This window comes from Myotis lucifugus, unplaced genomic scaffold (assembly GCF_000147115.1).
Source record: "Myotis lucifugus unplaced genomic scaffold, Myoluc2.0 scaffold_29, whole genome shotgun sequence".
In the NCBI taxonomy this organism is placed as follows: Eukaryota; Metazoa; Chordata; class Mammalia; order Chiroptera; family Vespertilionidae; genus Myotis; species Myotis lucifugus.
The window spans coordinates 6,919,797-6,941,390 of NW_005871077.1; the positions used below are offsets into that span (position 1 = coordinate 6,919,797).

The following is a 21,594-nucleotide window of genomic DNA, read 5'->3' on the forward strand; positions in this document are numbered from 1 at the left end:
ACTGGTATAGCTAGTAAAAATTAATAATATGTACTTTATACAAACTGTCAAACATGGCTGTATAAAATACAGACATGGTAGTTTATAATCTAGAAAAAAGAAAATATCTATCTTAATCTATTCTTTTTTTTTTTCATTGCCAGCATTAGATGTCAGAATCTCAGTCTGTACTGGGTGTGTTTCCAGGTTCTAGATTAGTTACTTCTAAAAACCTAGACTAGATCTGTGCATTTAAGGAGAGGTACTTGGAATTTTGGTTTTGCAAAGGTTCCAATCAGATTCCCTACCCTGCCTGGGCTGTCTGTAGCTGTGGTCATTCACATCCAACCAGTGGACAGTCTAAGAAGATAAATGGCTCTTTTCTGCACATGCATCATATGAAAGTGAGGGCAGGCTCTGGACTTCACTGTGATGAGCAGCGCTCCCTAGGTGGCAGCACAGAAGCCCAGGACAGTGACGCTACCTGAGGATACACAGGCACAATGAACATCTGAAGCCAAATGTGAGGCTGTGTCTGCAGCAGCCAGAGAAAGGTTTTGAAAATGAGGTACATGCACAGATATTGATCTCATCTGCTGAGTATGCCACACACAAGATGCTTTGTTCTTGTAAATTGATGGCGTACTCTAAGAATATGACCAAACTACTTACTTCCTGACTTTTGCATATGATAAATCAGTACATACTCTCAGAACATATGAAACAGGAAGTGTGCACCTTACTACCAGTTGTTCAAATGATGAAAGAAAATTGCCTGGACACACACACACACACACACATTTCTACAGCCTAGAACTCTTAATTTTAAGTACAGTTTTTAAAAAGTTGGATCATTAGCAATCCTGTGAATGTTAGAAACATCTTAACAGTGTCTCAGAGGCAAAAGGGTATAATACAGAATGGGAAAAAGAGGGAAAATTAAATTATGTCTGCCATTATAATAAATCCAAACCCAGAAGGAGGTCTGCAAATCAGCGAGTTCTAATGAAATATTAAGGTAAGTGATTATTGATGAAAAATGAATAAGGCTTTTTGATTTCAGCAACCTTTAAATCACACCTAGCTACTTAAAACAACTCAAACGCATTCATTTATTCCTTGACGGGCATTTAGCTGTCCTTGGGTATAATGAGACTTCATTTTGTGAAGTATGTATATAGTTGATCCCATGTGAGTGGACAAAATGTGCCAGGAAAAGATATATATTATAAGAGAAAAGTCTAGCATCTTTCAAATATTGGATCTATCATGTCCAAGCTGGGAATTAAAAAAACAAAAACAAAAAAACCACTCGAGCTATTTGTTGTTTACCATAAATATAACATCAATAATACTCTGTACTATATATTTATTAACACTGACCCTTATTTTAATTAATTATCATATAATGCAGTGATTTTTCAACCAGTGTGCTGTAAGAATTTTTAAAACATGCAATATAAGACTATCTAGTCAGGGGCATTAACCTCTTTTTCCTTAGATTGCCAACTTAAAAATGACAACAGCCAACACAATAATAGCCATCCAGTGTGAATGAATCAAAATCATTATATATATATATATATTTCAAACCCTCATCTGAGGATATGGTTGTTGTTTTTATCTTCACCTGAGGATGTTTATTGATTTTAGAGCAGTGGTTCTCAACCTGTGGGTCGCGACCCTTTTGGGGGTCGAATGACCCTTTCACAGGGGTCGCCTAAGACCATCGGAAAACACATATATAATTACATATTGTTTTTGTGATTAATCACTATGCTTTAATTATGTTCAATTTGTAACAATGAAAATACATCCTGCATATCAGATATTTACATTACGATTCATAACAGTAGCAAAATTACAGTTATGAAGTAGCAACGAAAATAATTTTATGGTTGGTGGTCACCACAACATGAGGAACTGTATTAAAGGGTTGTGGCATTAGGAAGGTTGAGAACCACTGTTTTAGAGAGAGAGGAAGGAAGGGAGGGAGAGAAACATCAATGTAAGAGAGAAAACATTGATTGGTTGCTTCCAATATGTGCCCTGACCAGGGATCAAACCCACAACCTGAGTATGTGCCCTAACCAGCAACTGACCCTGAAACCTTTTGGTGTACAAGACAATGTTCCAACCAAATGAGTCATATGGCCAGGGCTAATATATTTTTTGGTGTGCTTCAGAATTTTGGTAATTAGTTTATGTGTGCCATGAGATGAAAAAGGTTGAAATTTGTTGATATAATGGATACAAGGCATTTATAACACTAATATTACACAATTACATGGTAGTTTTTATTTCAATATATCAAAGAGCTATCAATTTATTTTTGTGTGTATTTTATTTTAATTTTTTTAAGTTTATCTTTATTGTCATTATTCCACCCCAGGCCTCCCAGAGGGAAGCAGCAAATAGTTCCTCCCAAGGTGGGAACATGCACAGGCTGCATCGCAGGCTGCGGGAAACCCGACTGCAGCCTGGGCCCGGACCAGCTTCATCCGTCCTCTAATGCCACAGCCCTCATTCACCTTAGTCTCCTGGTCTGAAACGAATCTGTGGCTGTTCAAGTTAAACACTCCATCAAATCCCTGCAGATTGCAGGGGAGGGCAGTTAGGGGTGACCAGACCAGCAGGGGAGGGCAGTTGGGGGCAATCGGGCCAGCAGGGGAGCAGCTAGGCATCGATCAGGCTGGCAGGGGAGTGGTTAGGGGGTGATCAGGCTGGCAGGGGAGTGGTTAGGGGGTGATCAGGCTGGCAGGCAGAAGCGGTTAGGGGCAATCAGGCAGGCAGGCAGGTGAGCGGTTGGGAGCCAGCAGTCCTGGATTGTGAAAGGGATGTCCAACTGCTGGTTTAGGTGGTATCAGGCCTAAATGGGCAGTCGGACATCCCTCGAGGGGTCCCAGATTGGAGAGGGTGCAGGCTGGGCTGAGGGACACCCCTCCCCCCGTGCACAAATTTCGTACATGGGGCCTCTAGTCATCATATAAAATATATCATTCACATGCAGCAAACTGAAGTTTCCAAATGTCCTGGAGCTCAAGAATATAGATGATGGTGGTGGTGGTGGTGGTATCCTATATAATAAAGAGGTAATATGCAAATTGACCCTCATGCCATCGCATCACAAGATGGCCGCCCCATGTTGTCACAAGATAGCCGCCCCCACATCGTCACAAGATGGCTGCCTCACACATTGTCACAAGATGGCCATCACAAGATGGCCACCCCCACATCATCACAAGGCCGCCTCACATTGTCACAAGATGGCCTCCCACATGTTGTCACAAAATGGCAGCCCCCATGTTGTCACAAGATGGCCGGCAGGGGAGGGCAGTTGGGGGTGACCAGGCCTGCAGGGGAAGGCAATTTGGGGGGACCAGGCCTGCAGAGGACAGCAGTTGGAGGCGATCAGGCCAGCAGGGGAGCAGTTAGGGGGCAATCAGGCAGGCAGGCAAGGGAGTGGTTAGGAGCCAGCAGTCCTGGATTGTGAGACTTGGCCCTAAACAGGCCCCTGTGGGATTGGGCCTGAACCGGCAGTCAGATATCCCCCAAGGGGTCCCAGATTGGAGAGGGTGCAGGCTGGGCTGAGGGACACTCCCCGCCCCTCCCCCCCGGCACAAATTTTGTGCACCGGGCCTCTAGTAATAATAATAATAGTAATGGCAGCCACTAATACCGCCTGACCTCTCCCTATATGCAAGACAGTATTCAAAGTGACTTATATGTAGTTGTTCATTTAATCCTTACATAAAACCCAATGAAGTAAGTACTATTATTATCCCCATTTACAGATGCAAAAAGTGGAGCACAGAAGGTTTATTGGCAGAGTTGAGCTGTGAACTCAGGCTGGCTCCAGAACCTGTGCTCTTAACCATACTTACATCACATCCTATTAGCATGTCATGTTGTATGGTACCCTATCACATCTCTCTCCCTCTCGCTTTCTCAAAATTATATAAACTCCAAGAAATCTATAAGAATCATGGACTTGACCTATAAGTGAAGGGGATTTAAACAATGAAAATGTTTAACAATATTTTGCTGAAATTCCACATTTCTTTTCTAAAGCAGGCACTCTGTACTTAAATACAGATTCCAGGGAGGAACCAAGATGGTGGCATAGGTAAACACCTGAACTTGCTGCCTCGCACAACCACATAAAAACTACAACTAAAAACAAAACGGATATCATCCATAACCATGGGAAGGCTTGCTGAGTGGAAGTTATATAACTAGAAGGAAAGGGAAAAGTGCACTGAGACTGGGAGGAGGTGTGGAGGTACGGAAGTGTGGAGGTATGGAGGGGTGCGGAAACGGGCTGGCAATTGGGTACGCTGTTGTCTTTTTCAATTGGGAGGGAGATACAAGCTCCTGACTGCTCTGAACTCCAGTTCCGGGTGAGATTCTGGGGACCCAGACTCATACGGGGAGAAACTGGACTGTCTGGCATCAGGCTGGAACATGAGGGCGGCTTTCTCTCAGAAGTGCTTGCAGCGATCATTGTTCCTGCATGGTGCTGCAGGACACAGAGACCCAGGGACCTCTTCAGGGTAGGGCTGACAGGCAGCCATTGCTGTTTGCTCTGCCCTGGTGATTCCCTGAAACCCCGCCCCACTCAATTTACGATCCCACCCAAGCTGTGCACAGAGGCTTTTGCATATGAATGGCCTGGCCTTTTGCAATCTAAAACCTAACAAACTGCACCTGGGTCAGAGAGCACCAGAGCTTTCAAAAGAAGCCCCAAGGCTCCACAGCAGCCTGCATTGCTTCACAGCTGGGCCTCATCTGGGCACCTCCAAACCCCAAACAAAGAAGAGGAATCTGCAGATCTCTCTGTAGCTCCTGCTGGGTGGCCTCAGGCAGTGGCTGACTTTGCACCTCCTTGGAGATCCAAGAGCCAGTGTACCCAGTGGTCAGAGTGAGACCATACCAGATTACAACTCTTTACATCCATAAGAGACCCACTCAGGGGGCAGACTCAGTGAGCACTAAAGCCCCACTGAAGTAAGTCCTGCCCCATAAGGGTGTCTCCAGCAAAGCAATTCTCCCATTGTAGACACAACTGGTCCTCACAGCCAATTGGCCTGGAGGTCAATTCCTCCCAGTGATACCAACTACAATTGAGGCTTAACTACAACAAGACTGTGCACACAGCCCACAAAGGGGTGCACCAAGAGTGTCCACCTCAGGTAATTGGGGAGGCTGAGCCACTGGGCCTTATAGGACACCTACCACACAAAGCCATTCTATCAACACAGGGAAGCAGCCAAAATGTGGAGACAAAGAAACAGGTCACAAATGACAGAAATGGAAGGCAGACTGGATCACAAATACGGCCTGCTTTAAAATCAGGACTGTGATTTACAACACGGAAGAACAGTGTAACGCAGAGAAATTCAAGACCCTCCTAAATACCTGGCAGGACTAAGGCGAACCAGGCTGAAGAGTAGAAGAACCGAAAGACCATCACTACTGCAAATTTTTTATTTTTCTTTTTTTTTTATTTTTTTATTTTTTCGCCTTTTTACTAAGAAACCATTTTTTTTCTTTTTCTTCTTTTTCCATCACCTGATTTTACCCTTTCAATTACCACATTTTTATTTTTAACCAGTATTATTACTGCTACCATTTTACCATTTTTTAAAGTGCCATTTTATTTTCTCTTTATTTTCTTTTGGGATTAGTGTTCTCCATTCTATTTTCATCGTTCTTTTAGCATTAATTTTCCCTATCTCAATTTCACCTCTTTGCTAAAACCCTCTTCCTCACTTTTCCCCTTTTGGTGTCCCGTTTCTCTTACCCTATTCCTGCTTCAGATTTTCCCAACTCCGCCTTTTACACCCTGTCTAATTCCACCATACTTATATATCCTATTTCCAATCCACTGCTCTAAATCCTTATACACCTATTCTTTATCCTTCTTCACTTTCCAAACATTTTTTTTTCTCTTATCTATCTATTGTTTTCTTGACTGTTGAATATATTGGTTTTTTTTTAATTTGTTTGTTTTGTTTTGTGTTTTTTCTTTTTCTTTTTTAGGACTGGTTGTGAGGTTGTTTTTCTTTTTCTTTTTTTTTTTCTGCTGGTTTTTCCCTTCCCCCCCCCCCCCCACCCCGGTTATTTTTGTGCTTCTGTTTTCCCTTACCCCTCTTGATATTATTGGTGGTTTGTAGTTTGCATTCCTCTCCAGGGATCTGTTGCTGGCATTTGTTGAGATTAGTGGCAGTTCTATTGGAGTTTGCTCCTCATACAAATAGTCTCTTCCCCGCTTCTACTTCATTCTCTCTTTTCACTCTTTTTTTTTCTTTTTTTCCCCCCTCTTTTTTCCCAATTCTATTTTTGCACTCCTTTTTAGTTTGTTTTTTTTCTTATTTTTCTTTTCTTTTCTCTTTTATCTTCTTCTCTTCTTTCTCCCTTATCCCCTAATTCTCTTAATCCGGGTGGTCACCTTTATTTGGGGTTATTAATATCGTGAATATACTTGTGTTCAGTGCCTGGTACGTTGTGCCTTGTTCTGTTGTATTTTGTGCCTTTAAATCGACGCAGCAGATCCAAGCAACAGCAGCCCCATGATCACCACAGCCTCCTGATCACCACACCCTCTGTCCAAGGAACAGCAGCTGTACGTGAAGCCTCCCCCCACCAGCCAGAAGAGCCAACACAGCTGTGAACAACACCCACCAGAGGAGCTGCTGCCAACTGGAAAGCAGCTGCTACCGCAACCGTCTGAGCAGCAACCACAACCCAAGGAGCCCCTGCCACCCAGGGAGCAGCCACTGAACATCTCAACAACTACATATGTCAGCGAGATCAAACATGGGTAGGCAAAGAAACCCCCAAAGGAAAGAAAAGGAGGACTCGCCAGAAAAGCAGCTAAGTGAGACAGAGGCATGCAACATGACAGAAAAAGAATTCAGAATAAGGGTCCTAGAGTGCATACACCAGACGGAGGAAAAAGTCAACAACTTATTCAAGAAGGAAGAAGAAACAGATGAAAAAAACAATTACTTATGCAAGAAGCAAGAAGAAATGGATGAAAAATCAAGAACTTATGTAAGACCCAACAAGAAATGAAGAGCGATATAGCTGCAATAAAAAACACCATTGAAAGCATCAACAGTAGACTAGGAGAAGCGGAGGACCGAATTAGTGAATTAGAAGACAAAGAAGCAAAACACACCCAAACTGTACTGCAATTGGAGAAAAAAATTAAAAGACAGGAGGAGAGCCTAAGGGAGCTTTGGGACAACATGAAGCGAAACAACATACGAATAATAGGGGTGCCAGAACAACAGAAAGAGGAACAAGGATTAGAAAACCTATTCGAAGAAATAATATCAGAAAACTTCCCTAAGGTGGGGAAGAAAAAAGTCACAACAGCACAGAGAGTCCCAAACAAGGTGAACCCGAAAAGACCCACACCAAGACACATCATAATTACCATGGCAAATGTTCAGGACAAAGAGAGAATCTTAAAGGCTGCAAGAGAGAGACGGAAAGTTACATACAAGGGATCTCCCATTAGACTATCAAATGATTTCTCAACAGAAACACATCAGGCCAGAAAAGAATGGACGGAAATCTACAAAGTGATGCAAAGCAAAGGACTGAATCCAAAAATACTCTATCCAGCAAGGCTATCATTCAAATTTGAAGGGGAAATAAGAAGCTTCACAGACAAAAAAAGTCTAAGGGAGTTTATCACCAACAAGACAGCAATGCAAGAAATGCTAAAGGGACTAGTGTAAAAAGAAGAAATAAAAAGCTCAGAAAGAAAACAGCCACACACAAAAAAAGAAATGGCTACAAACAAGTACCTTTCAATAATAACTTTAAACGTAAACGGACTAAATGCTCCATTTAAAAGACATAAAGTGGCTGAATGGATAAAAAACCATGACCCATACATTTGCTGTCTACAAGAGACCCACCTCATTAGAAGGGACTCACACAGACTGAAAGTGAAGGGATGGAAAAATATCTTTCACGCAAATGGAAAGGAAAAGAAAGCTGGGGTAGCAATACTTATATCGGACAAAATAGACCTCAAAGTGAAGGCCATAACCAGAGATAAGGAAGGCCACTTCATAATACTAAAGGGATCAATACAACAAGAAGATATAACCCTGGTAAACATTTATGCACCCAATGCAGGAGCATCCAAATACATAAAAAAACTCCTGGAAGATATCAAAGGAGAGATCGACAACAATACAATCATAGTAGGGGACTTTAATACACCACTGACATCTCTGGATAAATCCTCTAGACAAACAATCAGCAAAGAAACAGCAACCCTAAATGACTCACTTGATCAGATGGACTTAATTGACATCTTCAGAACACTTCACCCCAAAGCCACGGAATATACATTCTACTCAAGGGCTCATAAGACACATTCAAAAATAGACCACATATTGGGTCACAAACAAAGTCTCCCCAAATTCAAGAAGATTGAAATCATACCAAGCATCTTCTCAGATCACGATGGCATAATATTAGAAATGAACTACAAAAAAAACAACCCAAAATACTCAAACACTTGGAAGCTGAATAGCATGTTATTAAATATTGATTGGGTTACCAATGAGATCAAAGAAGAAATTAAAAGCATCCTGGAAACTAATGACAATGAAAACACAACAATCCAAAACCTATGGGACGCAATGAAAGCAGTCCTGAGAGGGAAGTTTATAGCTCTACAGGCCTATCTCAAAAAGCAAGAAAAAATGGTAGTAAATCATCTAACTCTACAACTCAAAGAATTAGAAAGAGAGCAACAAGAAAAACCCAGAGTGAGCAGAAGGAAGGAGATAATAAAGATTAGAGCAGAAATAAATGACTTAGAGACCAAAAAGATAATACAGAAAATCAATGAAACTAAGAGCTGGTTCTTTGAAAGGATAAACAAGATTGACAAACCTCTAGCCAGGCTCACCAAGAAGCAAAGAGAGAGGACCCAAATAAACAAAATCAGAAACGATAGAGGCGAAATAACAACAGACCCCACAGAAATACAAATGATTGTTAAAAAATACTATGGACAGCTCTACTCCAACAAACTAGACAACCTGGAGGAAATGGACAAATTCCTAGAAAAATACAACATTCCAAAACTCAATCAGGAAGAATCTAAAAATCTCAATAGGCCAATAACTATGGAAGAAATTGAAGCAGTCATCAGAAAGCTTCCAGCAAACAAAAGCCCAGGACCAGACGGCTTCACAGGGGAGTTTTACCAAACATTCAAGGAAGAACTAAAACCTATCCTCCTCAGACTACTACAAAAAATCCAAGAGGAAGGAACACTTCCAAGCTCATTCTATGAAGCCAGCATCACCCTAATACCAAAACCAGGTAAAGACAACACAATGAATGAGAATTACAGGCCAATATGCCTCATGAACATAGATGCCAAAATCCTCAACAAAATCTTAGCAAATCGGATCCAGCAGTACATCAGAAGAATCATACACCATGACCAAGTAGGATTTATCCCAGGGATGCAAGGATGGTACAATATACGCAAATCAATAAACGTGATACATCACATAAACAAATTGAAAGAAAAAAACCACATGGTCATATCAATTGATGCAGAAAAAGCGTTCGACAAAATCCAACACCCATTTTTGATAAAAACTCTCAGCATGGTGGGAGTAGAAGGATCATACCTCAACATAATAAAAGCCATATATGACAGGCCCACAGCCAACATCATACTCAATGGACAAAAACACCATTTCCCCTAAGAACAGGAACAAGAGAAGGATGCCCACTCTCACCACTCCTGTTCAACATAGTCCTGGAAGTATTAGCCATTGCAATTAGACAAGAAGAAGAAATAAAAGGCATCCAAATTGGAAAAGAGGAAGTAAAACTGTCCTTATTTGCAGACGACATGATATTATACATACAAAACCCTAGAGACTCTGTCAAAAAACTACTAGACTTAATACATGAATTTGGCAAAGTAGCAGGATACAAAATTAATGCCAAGAAATCTGAGGCATTTCTATACACCAATAGTGAACTTTCAGAAAGAGAGATTAGAAAAACAATCCCATTTACCATCGCACCAAAAAAATTAAGCTACCTAGGAATAAACTTAACTAAAGAGGTAAAAGACCTCTACTCAGAAAACTACAGGACATTGAAAAAAGAGATAGAGGAAGACATAAACAGATGGAAGAACATACTGTGTTCATGGATTGGTAGAATCAACATCATTAAAATGTCCATACTACCCAAAGCAATCTATAAATTCAACGCACTTCCCATTAAAATACCAACGGCATACTTCACAGATCTAGAACGAACTCTCCAAAAATTCATCTGGAATAAAAAAAGACCCCGAATAGCTGCAGCAATCCTGAGAAAGAACCAAGTAGGCGGGATCTCAATACCAGATATCAAGCTGTATTACAAAGCCACTGTTCTCAAAACTGCCTGGTACTGGCACAAGAACAGACATATAGATCAATGGAATAGAATAGAGACCCCAGAAATCGGCCCGAATCAATATGCTCAATTAATATTTGACAAAGGAGGCAAGAACATACAATGGAGCCAAGATAGTCTCTTCAATAAATGGTGTTGGGAAAATTGGACAGATATATGCAAGAAAATGAAACTAGACCACCAACTTACACCATACACAAAAATAAACTCAAAATGGATAAAGGACTTAAATGTACGACAGGAAACCATAAAAATTCTAGAAGAATACAAGGGCAACAAAATCTCAGACATATGCCGAAGCAATTTCTTCACTGATACAGCTCCTAGAGCAGTTGAAACTAAAGAGAAAATGAACAAATGGGACTACATCAAAATAAAAAGCTTCTGCACAACAAAAGAAACCATCAACAAAACAACAAGAAAACCCACTGCGTGGGAAAACATATTTGCCAACGTCATATCTGATAAGGGCCTAATCTCCAAAATTTATAGGGAACTCATACAACTTAACAAAAAGAAGATAAACAATCCAATCAAAAAATGGGCAAAGGATCTAAATAGACACCTTTCAAAAGAGGACATTCAGAAAGCCAAGAGACATATGAAAACATGCTCAAAGTCACTAATCATCCGAGAAATGCAAATCAAAACAACAATGAGGTACCATCTCACACCTGTCAGACTGGCTATCATCAACAAATCAACAAACAACAAGTGCTGGAGAGGATGTGGAGAAAAAGGAACACTTGTGCACTGCTGGTGGGAATGCAGACTGGTGCAGCCACTATGGAAGACAGTATGGAGTTTCCTCAAAAAACTGGAAATGGAACTCCCATTTGACCCTGTGATCCCACTTCTAGGAATTTATCCCAAGAAACCAGAAACACCAATAAGAAAGGATATATGCACCCATATGTTCATAGCAGCACAATTCACCATAGCTAAGATCTGGAAACAGCCTAAATGCCCATCAGTAGATGAATGGATTAGAAAACTGTGGTACATCTACACGATGGAATACTATGCTGCTGTAAGAAAGAAGGTACTCTTACCATTTGCAACGGCATGGATGGAGCTGGAGAGCATTATGCTAAGTGAAATAAGCCAGTCAATGAAGGAAAAATACCACATGATCTCACTCATTCATGGATAATAGAGACCATTATAAACTTTTGAACAATAATAGATACAGAGGCAGACCTGCCTCACACAGATTGTCAAACTGCAGCGGGAAGGCCGGGGAGGGTTGGGGGGCAGGAGGGAGGGGGGTAAGAGATCAACTGAAGGACTTGTATGCATGCATATGAGCATAACCAATGGACATAAGACACTGGGGGGTAGGGGAAGCCGGGTATTGTCAAGGGCGGGGGGAAAAAAAAGGCACATATTTAATACCCTTTGTAATGCTTTAAGCAATAAAAAAAATTAAAAAAAAATGACAGAAATGGAGGAAAGCAAACTACTGGATATAGAGTTCAAAACCACGATTATAAAGTTACTCAAGAATCTTCTAGATACTCTGAGAAATATAGTGAGACCCTCAAGGATGTGAAAAAGGACCAACTAGAAATTAAGCATACACTGACTGAAATAAAGAATAATATACAGAGATCCAACAGTAGACTAAAGCATCCCAAGAACCAAGTCAAAGATTTGAAATACGAAGAAGCAAAAAACACCCAACCGAAAAAGCAAAAGGAAAAAAGAATCCAAAAATATGAAGATAGTATAAGGAGCCTCTGGGACAACTTCAGGTGTACCAACATCCGAATTATGGGGGTGCCAGAAGAAGAGAGAAAGCAAGATATTAAAAACCTATTTGAAGAAATAATAACAGAAAACTTCCCCTACCTGGTGAAGGAAATAGACTTACAAATCCAGGAAGCGCAGAGAACCCGAAACAAGAGGAATCCAAAGAGGATCACACCAAGATACATCATAATTAAAATGCCAAGGGCAAAAGACAAAGAGAGAATATTAAAAGCAGCAAGAGAAAAACAGTTAGTTACCTACAAGGGAGTACCCATACAACTGTCAGCTGATTTCTCAACAGAAAATATACAGGCCAGAAGGGAGTGGCAAGAAATAGTCAAAGTGATGAATAGCAAGAACCTACAACTAAGATTACTCTACCCAGCAAAGCTATCATTTAGAATTGAAGGTCAGATAAAGAGCTTCACAGATAAGAAAAAGCTAAAGGAGTTCATCACCACCAAACCAGTATTATATGAAATGCTGAAGGGTATTCTTTTTTTTTTTTTTAAATATATTTTATTGATTTTTTACAGAGAAGAAGGGAGAGGGATAGAGAGTTAGAAACATCGATGAGAGAGAAACATCGACCAGTTGCCTCCTGCACACCCCCCACTGGGGACGTGCCCGCAACCAAGGTACATGCCCCTGACCGGAATCGAACCCGGAACCCTTGAGTTCACAGGCTGACGCTCTATCCACTGAGCCAAACCGGTTTGGCTGAAGGGTATTCTTTAAGAAGAGGAAGAGGAAAAAGGTAAAGATAAAAATTATGAACAACAAAGTGACAACAAATACATATCTATCAACAAGTGAATCTAAAAATCAAGTGAATAAAAAATCTGACAAACAGAATAAACTGGTGAATATAATAGAATCAGGGGCATAGAAAGGGAGTGGACTGACAATTCTCAGGGGGGAGGGGGTGTGGAGGGTGCGGGAAGAGACTGGGCAAAAATCATACACCTATGGACGAGGACAGTGGCGGGTGGGGGGGGAGGTAAAGGCATGGGGTGGGAACCGGGTGGAGGGGAGCTATGGGGGGGAAAAAAGAGTAACAGCTTTAATAATCTGAACAATAAAGATTTATTTTATAAAAATAAAAAATAAATAAATACAGCTTCCATTTTTCTTTATCATATACTACACTCCATAAATGGTGTTTGCTATGCTGATGAAGACTTGGGTTTACACATTTGTTCATATAATTAACATAATTGAATACCTATGTGTCAGGCTCTGGAATATAGCTATGGATGAGAGACAAAAAGTCCTACATTAAAATGGAACTTCATTCTAGTTGTTGGAGATGACTGGCAAACAAAACTTTAAAGAGTGGAAATGCCACACCATCACATCATAAGCACTAGTAAGAAACGGAGCAGGAAAGGCAGTTAGAGAGTTCAAGGAGAAGGAAGGCAAAGTTGAGATTTTAAATTATTTGTATTTCCTCATATCAATTAGCTTTAGTCACTGCTGGTGGCATTGCCTGCACCACCCTCCCCCACAGCTGCTGTGAGGACAAAGCGAGGCCCCCTCAGAGGCAGCTGGGCTCTTCCAAGGTGAGTGCTCCAGACAGCATGGCATTCCACCTAGAAGCATTGTGACTCTCCCTCCTAAGGGCTGAGGCTCCTGCAATGGTTGGCCCAGAATTTGCTTGGAATGCAAACCAACTTGTCACCTGGCTCATCTTCCTCTCCCTAACCAACCATCTTCTCTGCTCCCCTCCTTCACACTGTTAGCAGAGAAGGGGAAAGCAGGAAGCCCACATAAGAAAAGTCACCCTGGTGGCCATGTGCAAGCATGGCCCAGAGCCCAGAAAGCACTAAAGAAGGGCCTCAGTTTGTAAAAATAAGAGACACCTGACTCCACATACCTGTCCTGTGATAGGAAAGTGGCAGAGCCCTGGCTTGTATCTGTCTCAGGCCCAAGTTCTCCCTTAATGGTGGAGCTTATCACCAGTGCCTACAGGAAACTTTGCTACTTTTTACCACAGTTTCTATCCCTCAGGAATGCAATCTCATCCAACCCATTTGTACATACATGTGAATTGTATTGGCATTGTGACTTTACTTTTAAACATTTTCAAAATCTGTCTCTGTCTCTGTCGTGTGTGTGTGTGTGTGTGTGTGTGTGTGTGTGTGTGTGTGTGTGACGTACATGCCGTTTAGTCAGCTCTGATTCCCGGAGACTCTATGAATGAGTGACATCCACAATGTCTTATCTCAGCAGCCCTGATCAGCTCCTGTAGACTCATGCCTGTGGCTTCTTTTATGGATTGAATCCATCTCATATTTGTTCTTCCTCTTTTCCTGCTGCCTTCTATTTTTTTCCCCCCAGTATCACCATCTGTTCCAAAGAACCCTACCTTCTCAGGAAATGCCTGAAGTAGGACAGTTCCATTTTTGTCATTTTTACCTCCAGAGATGTTTCAGGCTTAATTTGCTCTAGGACCCACTTGTTTGTCTTTCTAGTATCCACAGAACTACCCTCCAACAACATATTTCAAGTGAATCCATTTTTTCCCTCTCAGCCTTCTTTACTGCCAGCTTTCACATCTGTACACAGTAATTAGAAATAGGAGGGTGGATGACCTTAGTCTTGGTTTCTAATAACACATCTTTGCCCTCGGTGATCTTTCCTAATTCTTCATTTGCTGCCTTTCCAAGTCTCAGCCTTCTTTTCATTTCTTGGCTGCAGTCTCCACTGACATTGATGACTGAACCAAGGTAAAATCTTTAACAATGTCAATATCTTCACTGTTAAAGGGTGTATTTCTTCTGTAGTCATGATTTTTGTCTTTTTAATGTTCAAATGCAACCCTGCTTTGGCACTTTCTTCTTTCACTTTCATCAGAAGTTTCAAATCACTTACTTTCCACAATTAAGATGATGTCATCCCATATCTTAAATTATTGCTATTCCACCAATTTTCACTCCTCCTTCCTCTGAGTCTAGCCTAGTTTTTTCTATGATATGGTCTGTGTACAGATAAACAGATAGGGGGATAAAATGCACCCTTGCCTGACACCTTTGCCTACCCATTCTGTCTCCATATTCTGTGACAACAACTTCCTGTCCACAGTACAGGTTACACATTAGGACAATCAAGTGCTGAGGCATGCCCATTGCTTTCAGAGCAGCCCAGAGCTTTTCATGATGGTCACAGTCAAAGGCTTTACTATAGTCTACAAAGCATAGACTAACCTTTTTCCGAGAGTCTTTGTGGCACTCCATTATCCAGTGAATGCTCACAATTAGATCTCAAGTGCTTTTTCCTTCTCTGAATGCAGCTTGACTGTCCAGCATTTCTGGCTCTCTCTAAGGTAGAAGCCTTTGTTGCATCACCTCAAGCATCACTTCACTTGTGTGGGAAACTAGAGCAATGGTCCTATAGTTACTGCACTCCTTGGCATCTTCTTTTTTGAAAATCAGGATGTATATTGAAAAGTTTTATGGGATTTCAGCAAATAAGGCACGCTCAGCTTCTAGAGCTCTTGGTGTCTTGAATCCTCAAGCAGGGTTTCCCATCTGCAGGCCATATTCTTGTTACAAGATTTCTAACAGATTCATCCATGTAGCTTGAAATAATTCTATTGGTATCCAGATATAAAAGTGGGGAAGTAATACCCTCCACACAATAATAGTAAACAATCAGAGCACTGCCTGCCCTTTGAAAGTCAACCAACATACTGTTTCAACTATAAGTATGCCAGGATTATTGGACAGTGTAAAGCCACTCAGTCAGCAAGGGCCACACTACACCTACAACCAGTTTGCCTTGATCTAATATAAAAGCTATCTTCTATAACAACCAACACAATTCAGATGTTCTGATCTTTAAAAGAAAATAGGATGGTGCTCTTTGAATTCACCCATTACAAAGAAGATTAATGGGACTCTCCCAGAAGCAAATGAGATTCTTTAGAATTAACATTAGAAAGAAGATGTTGACTAAATCATGACTTTATGAATTCCACCAAGGTTTCTGAACTGGCTTAGTGAGTAGTTTGTGTCTAGCAGATGCTCAACTGATAACTGCCAGTGACTCATGTAGTTCCCTCTCCCTCCGTGCTCCAGGGAAGCCTGCAGGCCCTAGCAATACTGCAATTCGCATGTCATTTATAGTCGTGAATACCCAAAACAAAAATTTTAACAAGAATTTTAAATTCCTCAAATGCTTAAAGTGATACCATATTAAAGACATTAATATTCTCACATCCCTACTTTGGAACTGATCCATAAAGACAATATCACCAACTACAGCTGTCACTTATGGCACCTGAATCCTGGACACACGGTACCCCCAGCCCAAACCAGATGCTACCTAATGGGGTTGTAGCATCTCCTCGTGTCTGCCCCACCTGCTTGAGGGTTCAAGACACCAAGAGCTTCAGAGGCTGAGCATGCCTTACTTGCTGAAATCCCATAAAACTTTTCAAAACATCAGACACTCAAGAAAAGTCATACCAGTTCTGCCAGTGACTTTTAGGGGCTGGAGGTATTAAGGAATTTACAGAATAAAGTGTTCACCATATTTAATATTCACCAGCAATACATAAATCCAGCACCTTAATTAAACTATACTGTGAGTTCAAAGTCAAAAACTAGGCATATTATATATAGTATACATAACATAGCTCTGACCCTTTTAGCTCAAGCACACTACCTCTTAGAAGCCCCTTCTTCTCTGCGTCAATATTCTCAGAATCCTATTTCATTCCTATTATTCTTTGTACAACATATTGCATGTGATCTGTCATGTGGCACCAATGGAGTGGAACTTGGGAGGTGAGTCAGATCTTGTTCATTCTGTGACCCAGACACCTTCCACAATCCTTGGCACGCAGCAGCCGCCGGATACCTCCCAGGACAGTCACAGAGGCTGGAATACAAACATGCACAAGAACTTTGGCCTTGTTCAAAGAGTTTAAGCCTTTGGTTATTTCACAAAGCTTAAATATACAAACTGTAGAAAAGAAGGAAATGGAAGAAAAAGAGAATAATTATAAATAAGTATCCTCAGCTTTATTTTGTTACAAAGCAGGTGCTTTTTTAAAATTTTGCTACTGCAGCTTGCAAAAACAAACAAACAAAAAAGGTCTTCTGTGCCTGAATTATAAGTATATAGAATTTAAGTCATTTATCTAGGTCCTCCTCCTTTCCCCCACAGACCACACAATGACTTGGTGAAATTTAAAGAAAAACTTCACTGACTTCCATCTGACACAAAAATCACCATAACTGTCCAAATCCATAATAATTAGTAGTTCTATGGAAATCCCTGGAGTTGTGTAGTCCATAACTTGTTCCACTGGTAGCCTATGTTCCCCAGCATTCCCCAATTCCATTTGCATGCCACCCACCCTCTCTTGCAAACTTCTTTAAGAATTCAAAGTGACACTAGAATTTAAAGCAAACTTGGAGTTAAAATTTTACTTTACTACTCTAAGTGACTGATTCATGTCCAGTTTATTAAGGTAATATTTTCCATTTCATGAGGATAGCCAGGGTTTCATTATGAGCTGTACTAGTATTCTGTGGCCTATTGCTCTTTGGTTGTTACAGGCTCAGTCGGGCTCCACCTTGGGAAGGTTCATATCACCTGAGGCTGAGTCAGGTGGGCCTCTTGGGGAGGTAACCAAGATTTCAGTTAATACAAGGGAGATAAAGCAGCACAAATTCAGGCCAAGGTTATTTTGTTTTTTTACCCAATGATATCTGTTTAACTTTTAAAATTATTGTTAATTTATTTTATTTTTTAAAAATATTATGATTCTTTTAATAACATTTTTTAAACATCAATTTTTTGTTCCACTTACTTATGCACTCATTGGTTACCTCCTGTATGTGCCCTGACCAGGATCAAACCCACAATCATGGAGTATGAGGATGATGCTCTAACCAACTGAGCTATGGGCTTAATAACTTTTCTGATTACCAAATACAGATATAACACCCGGAAGATACAGAAAGTATAAATTAAAACACTTAAAAAAAAAAGAGAAACACTGTTTTTCATCCGAGCTCTTATATTGTACTCCCGTATGACAAAAGGAATCTATCCATTGGGTATGAGACTGTTTTAAATGAGCCAATTCCTTCAGTTACAAGTAAGCTAATCCAATTTTGAGTCACATTTTTTTTATTTTTATAAGGGCATAAAAAAATAACTCATTTAAACGCCTAAGTAACATGTATTCAAACAAAACACAAAAGTCCCATTTCCTTCAAATGGCGTTTGGGCACCAATTATGCAACTAAACTTTGATTAGGATCAACTTGCCCCCCATGCCCCACCAAGAAATAAGGTACCATTAAAATCTCAACTGTCAATCAAAACATTTTAATTATCCTCACTTACAGGGCTATTTTTAAATTCCTTTTGATTTAACCCCTTGGCCATTTCTTAACCACCTGAAATGCCAAAGACACTAAATCTAACATCATTCAGTTTTTCTCCAAGTTTTGCAAGCAGTCCACAAACCTCCTGGCCTCCTCATTCTCTTAGTAACTCAATTTGACACCTGGAATACCCGATTTAACAAACCTTGAATCTATAAGCTTTTATCTCTTTACTCAGCCTGGTTGCCAAAGCAAATGAACTTACTGAATACTCCTGAAATGGCTAGTATTTCCAATAGTTTAAGTTGGTGTTGAGACCTACAAAAATATTACCTAAGCTTTACAATGAATTTATATTCATTCTTACTAGCTTTGGGGAACCTGAAGAAATGATTTTCCCACCCTTTTGGCTTTCCTTTAATTAGAGACTCATACAAAAGGTAAAGTGAAAAAGAAGGTAGTGACACCCTTAAAACAACTTCAAATTTTGAACCTAAACAACATGAAAGTGCAAAAGAATCGGGGGTGTCTCCCAGCAGAGTCCAAAACCATCGCCCCGTTGCCCAGCTCCTCCAAAGCTTCAGCAGGGCTAAGAGGCTCAGGATCCCACCGAATGGTGATGCCCGGTGACTGGAGAGGCTTGACAGTTGCTCCTTCACACACAGCAGCTCTCAGGAAAGCAGAGCCACCACCAAAGGCCTCAGCTAGCACCCAGAGCCCCAAGGAGCTGTCAGTATCCCATCCTGTCATACCCCTCCCAAACATTTCCCTTCCAAGGAGGGACACTGGGCAATCACTAGGCAAAGCCCAACCAGTCTCCAATAAGCCCACCCTAGCTCCTGTGGGGAAAATGGTGACAGTCACCCCTTCTTCCTCCCTCCCAGTTAGTCACTGTAGTAAACTAATTTGTAAAACAGTTAAGCTCAAAGAGCTAGCCACCTACCCTGCCCCTTGCCAAAGGAATCATCTTGGAGACACTTATCTGGCCCCAAAGTATTTTGAGAACATATATTTTTAAAACTCTGCATTCCTAAGGATTCCACAATATAACCCCTATACAGTTTATTGGGTAGAACTAATAAGCAAAGGCATAAATTGGTACTGAAAATTCAGTTTTAAAAATACTTGTGAGCATGACCGGCATGGCTCAGTGGTTGAGCGTCAACTTATGAACCAGGAGGTCACAGTTTGATTCCTGGTCAGGATACATGCCCGGGTTGTGGGCTTGATCCTTAGTAGGGGACATGCAGGAGGCAGCACATCAACGATTCTCTCTCAACATTGATGTTTCTATCTCCCTCTCCCTCTACCTTTCTCTCTGAAATCAATAAAAATATTTAAAACAAACAAACGGCCTGAGGAATGAAGGGTCTTGGGTTTGATTCACAGTCAAGGGCACATACCTGGGTTGCAGGTTTGATCCAGAGCCCTGGTCGGGGCTCAAGCAGGAGGCAACCAATTGATGTGCCTCTCTCACATTGATATATATTCATCTATCTTTCTGTCTCTCTCTCCCCCTTCCCCTCTTCCATTCTCTATAAAAATCAATGGAAAAAATATCCTCGGGTGGGGATTAACAAAAATAAAAATAAAAATGGATTTTAGATTCAAGTCTTGACAAAGTCTCCCAAGAAGTTGAAAATACATCTCACAACGGGGCTTCACATAAATCCTCATGAATTTAAATTTATACTTGATTGATATTTCATCCTTGCGCAGGAGTAAGAAAGAAAATAACACCAACCTAAGACCACTATACCAATAAGATTGGTACTTGAATCTATGGGTTTGGCCTGTGTAATGGAAGAACCAGGCGGTTGGGTCAGATAATAAGATGAGTTATCATGCCAACCTTCAGATAAGCAGGATCTTGGCATGTCTGTTAGAGGCTAAAGTCAAATGAAATACCAAGCAGCTCAAGGAGACTTTGATCACAGTGTGGTCAGCTCATCATCAAATACCCAAAAGTTCAGTGCCCTGAAGAGGAAAAGACTCTAAAACAAAAACGAAAACTCTCTGCTGGAAGACTATTTGCCTGATGACTGCTATCAAGGTCTAAAGTAGTTTTCTGTTATTCTCATATTTCTACAGAACATTTAAACTTTCCCTAAGGTTAAAATAAATATATAAAACAACAACCCCATTACACATTTCTTCTACAAACAAATTGTGGTTTTAGGCAATGTTAATCAACAAAAAGAATTAAACAAGAAGGCTTTACAATTATCCATGACCTTATTAATGGTGTCATTACTTTTAAGATTTCATTTGTTGGGTTACTTATGTCACCTCAGCCTTTAATTTCACTGATGCATCTCTAACTATATTAGAATAGCTTAATGAATGGTGATTACTTGTTTTTACTCACCAAGATTTAACATTTGCAGAACATATAACACCAGAGCCATTTAATTCACACATGTATAGATTTACACTTTAAAACTGAGCCTTTATTAGAAAAGTACGACATGAACCAATATGACGTAGTCTGATATAATTAGGGCTGACTCTGAAAAGGGGGTCTTAGAGCCCACAAACACCATGCTGAGGGCTTAGACTGCATCGTGGAGACAATAAACTACCATAGGGTAATTTAAAACTAGGGAATGAGATGTCATATTTCTATTTTAGATAGAAAGTTTCAGCTATTGGATGAAGTAGGGATTTGAGGAGAGCAGGGATAGAGGCAGGGAGGAAAATTAGGAGACTACTGCCAGTATCCATGTGTGGTGGTATGAAGGAGAGAAAAGATTTGGAGTGATTTAGAATGTAAAATTGGTAAGCCTTGTCACTGACTGATCCTGTGGGGGGCGAGGGGGAAAGCCGGATGCAACGAAAGGCTTATGGCTTGAGCAGATGTGTAGGTGGTGATAGCATTCTCTGACATTAGGCTCATAAAACTACAGGAGGTTTGGAAAGAAAATGATGAATCTGGCTTTGAATTAAGTTTGGTTTAGGCATTCAGGTGCCTGAGAGACACAGGAAGCACACTTTCCCAGCTGGTCCTTAGCTCCAGGAACCTGGGCTTCAAGGAGAGGGCTGGGATAGTATCAGT

At 40.7% G+C, this 21,594-nt stretch overlaps 1 protein-coding gene across 22 annotated transcripts in view; it reads right to left on the reverse strand.

Annotated features, from left to right (window-relative positions):
• The window catches only part of PARD3 (par-3 family cell polarity regulator), a 724,129-nt gene that overhangs the window by 151,567 nt on the left and 550,968 nt on the right, over positions 1-21,594 (reverse strand). The window contains exon 23 of one of the 22 annotated variants that reach the window (XM_023752242.1): positions 16,828-17,079. The exons of the other annotated variants lie outside the window; for them this stretch is intronic. Coding sequence (XP_023608010.1) covers positions 16,899-17,079 — 181 coding nt within the window. The 3' untranslated portion in view covers positions 16,828-16,898. Of the gene's footprint in view, positions 1-16,827; positions 17,080-21,594 lie in introns of those variants that run through there. 22 annotated transcript variants of the gene reach the window in all.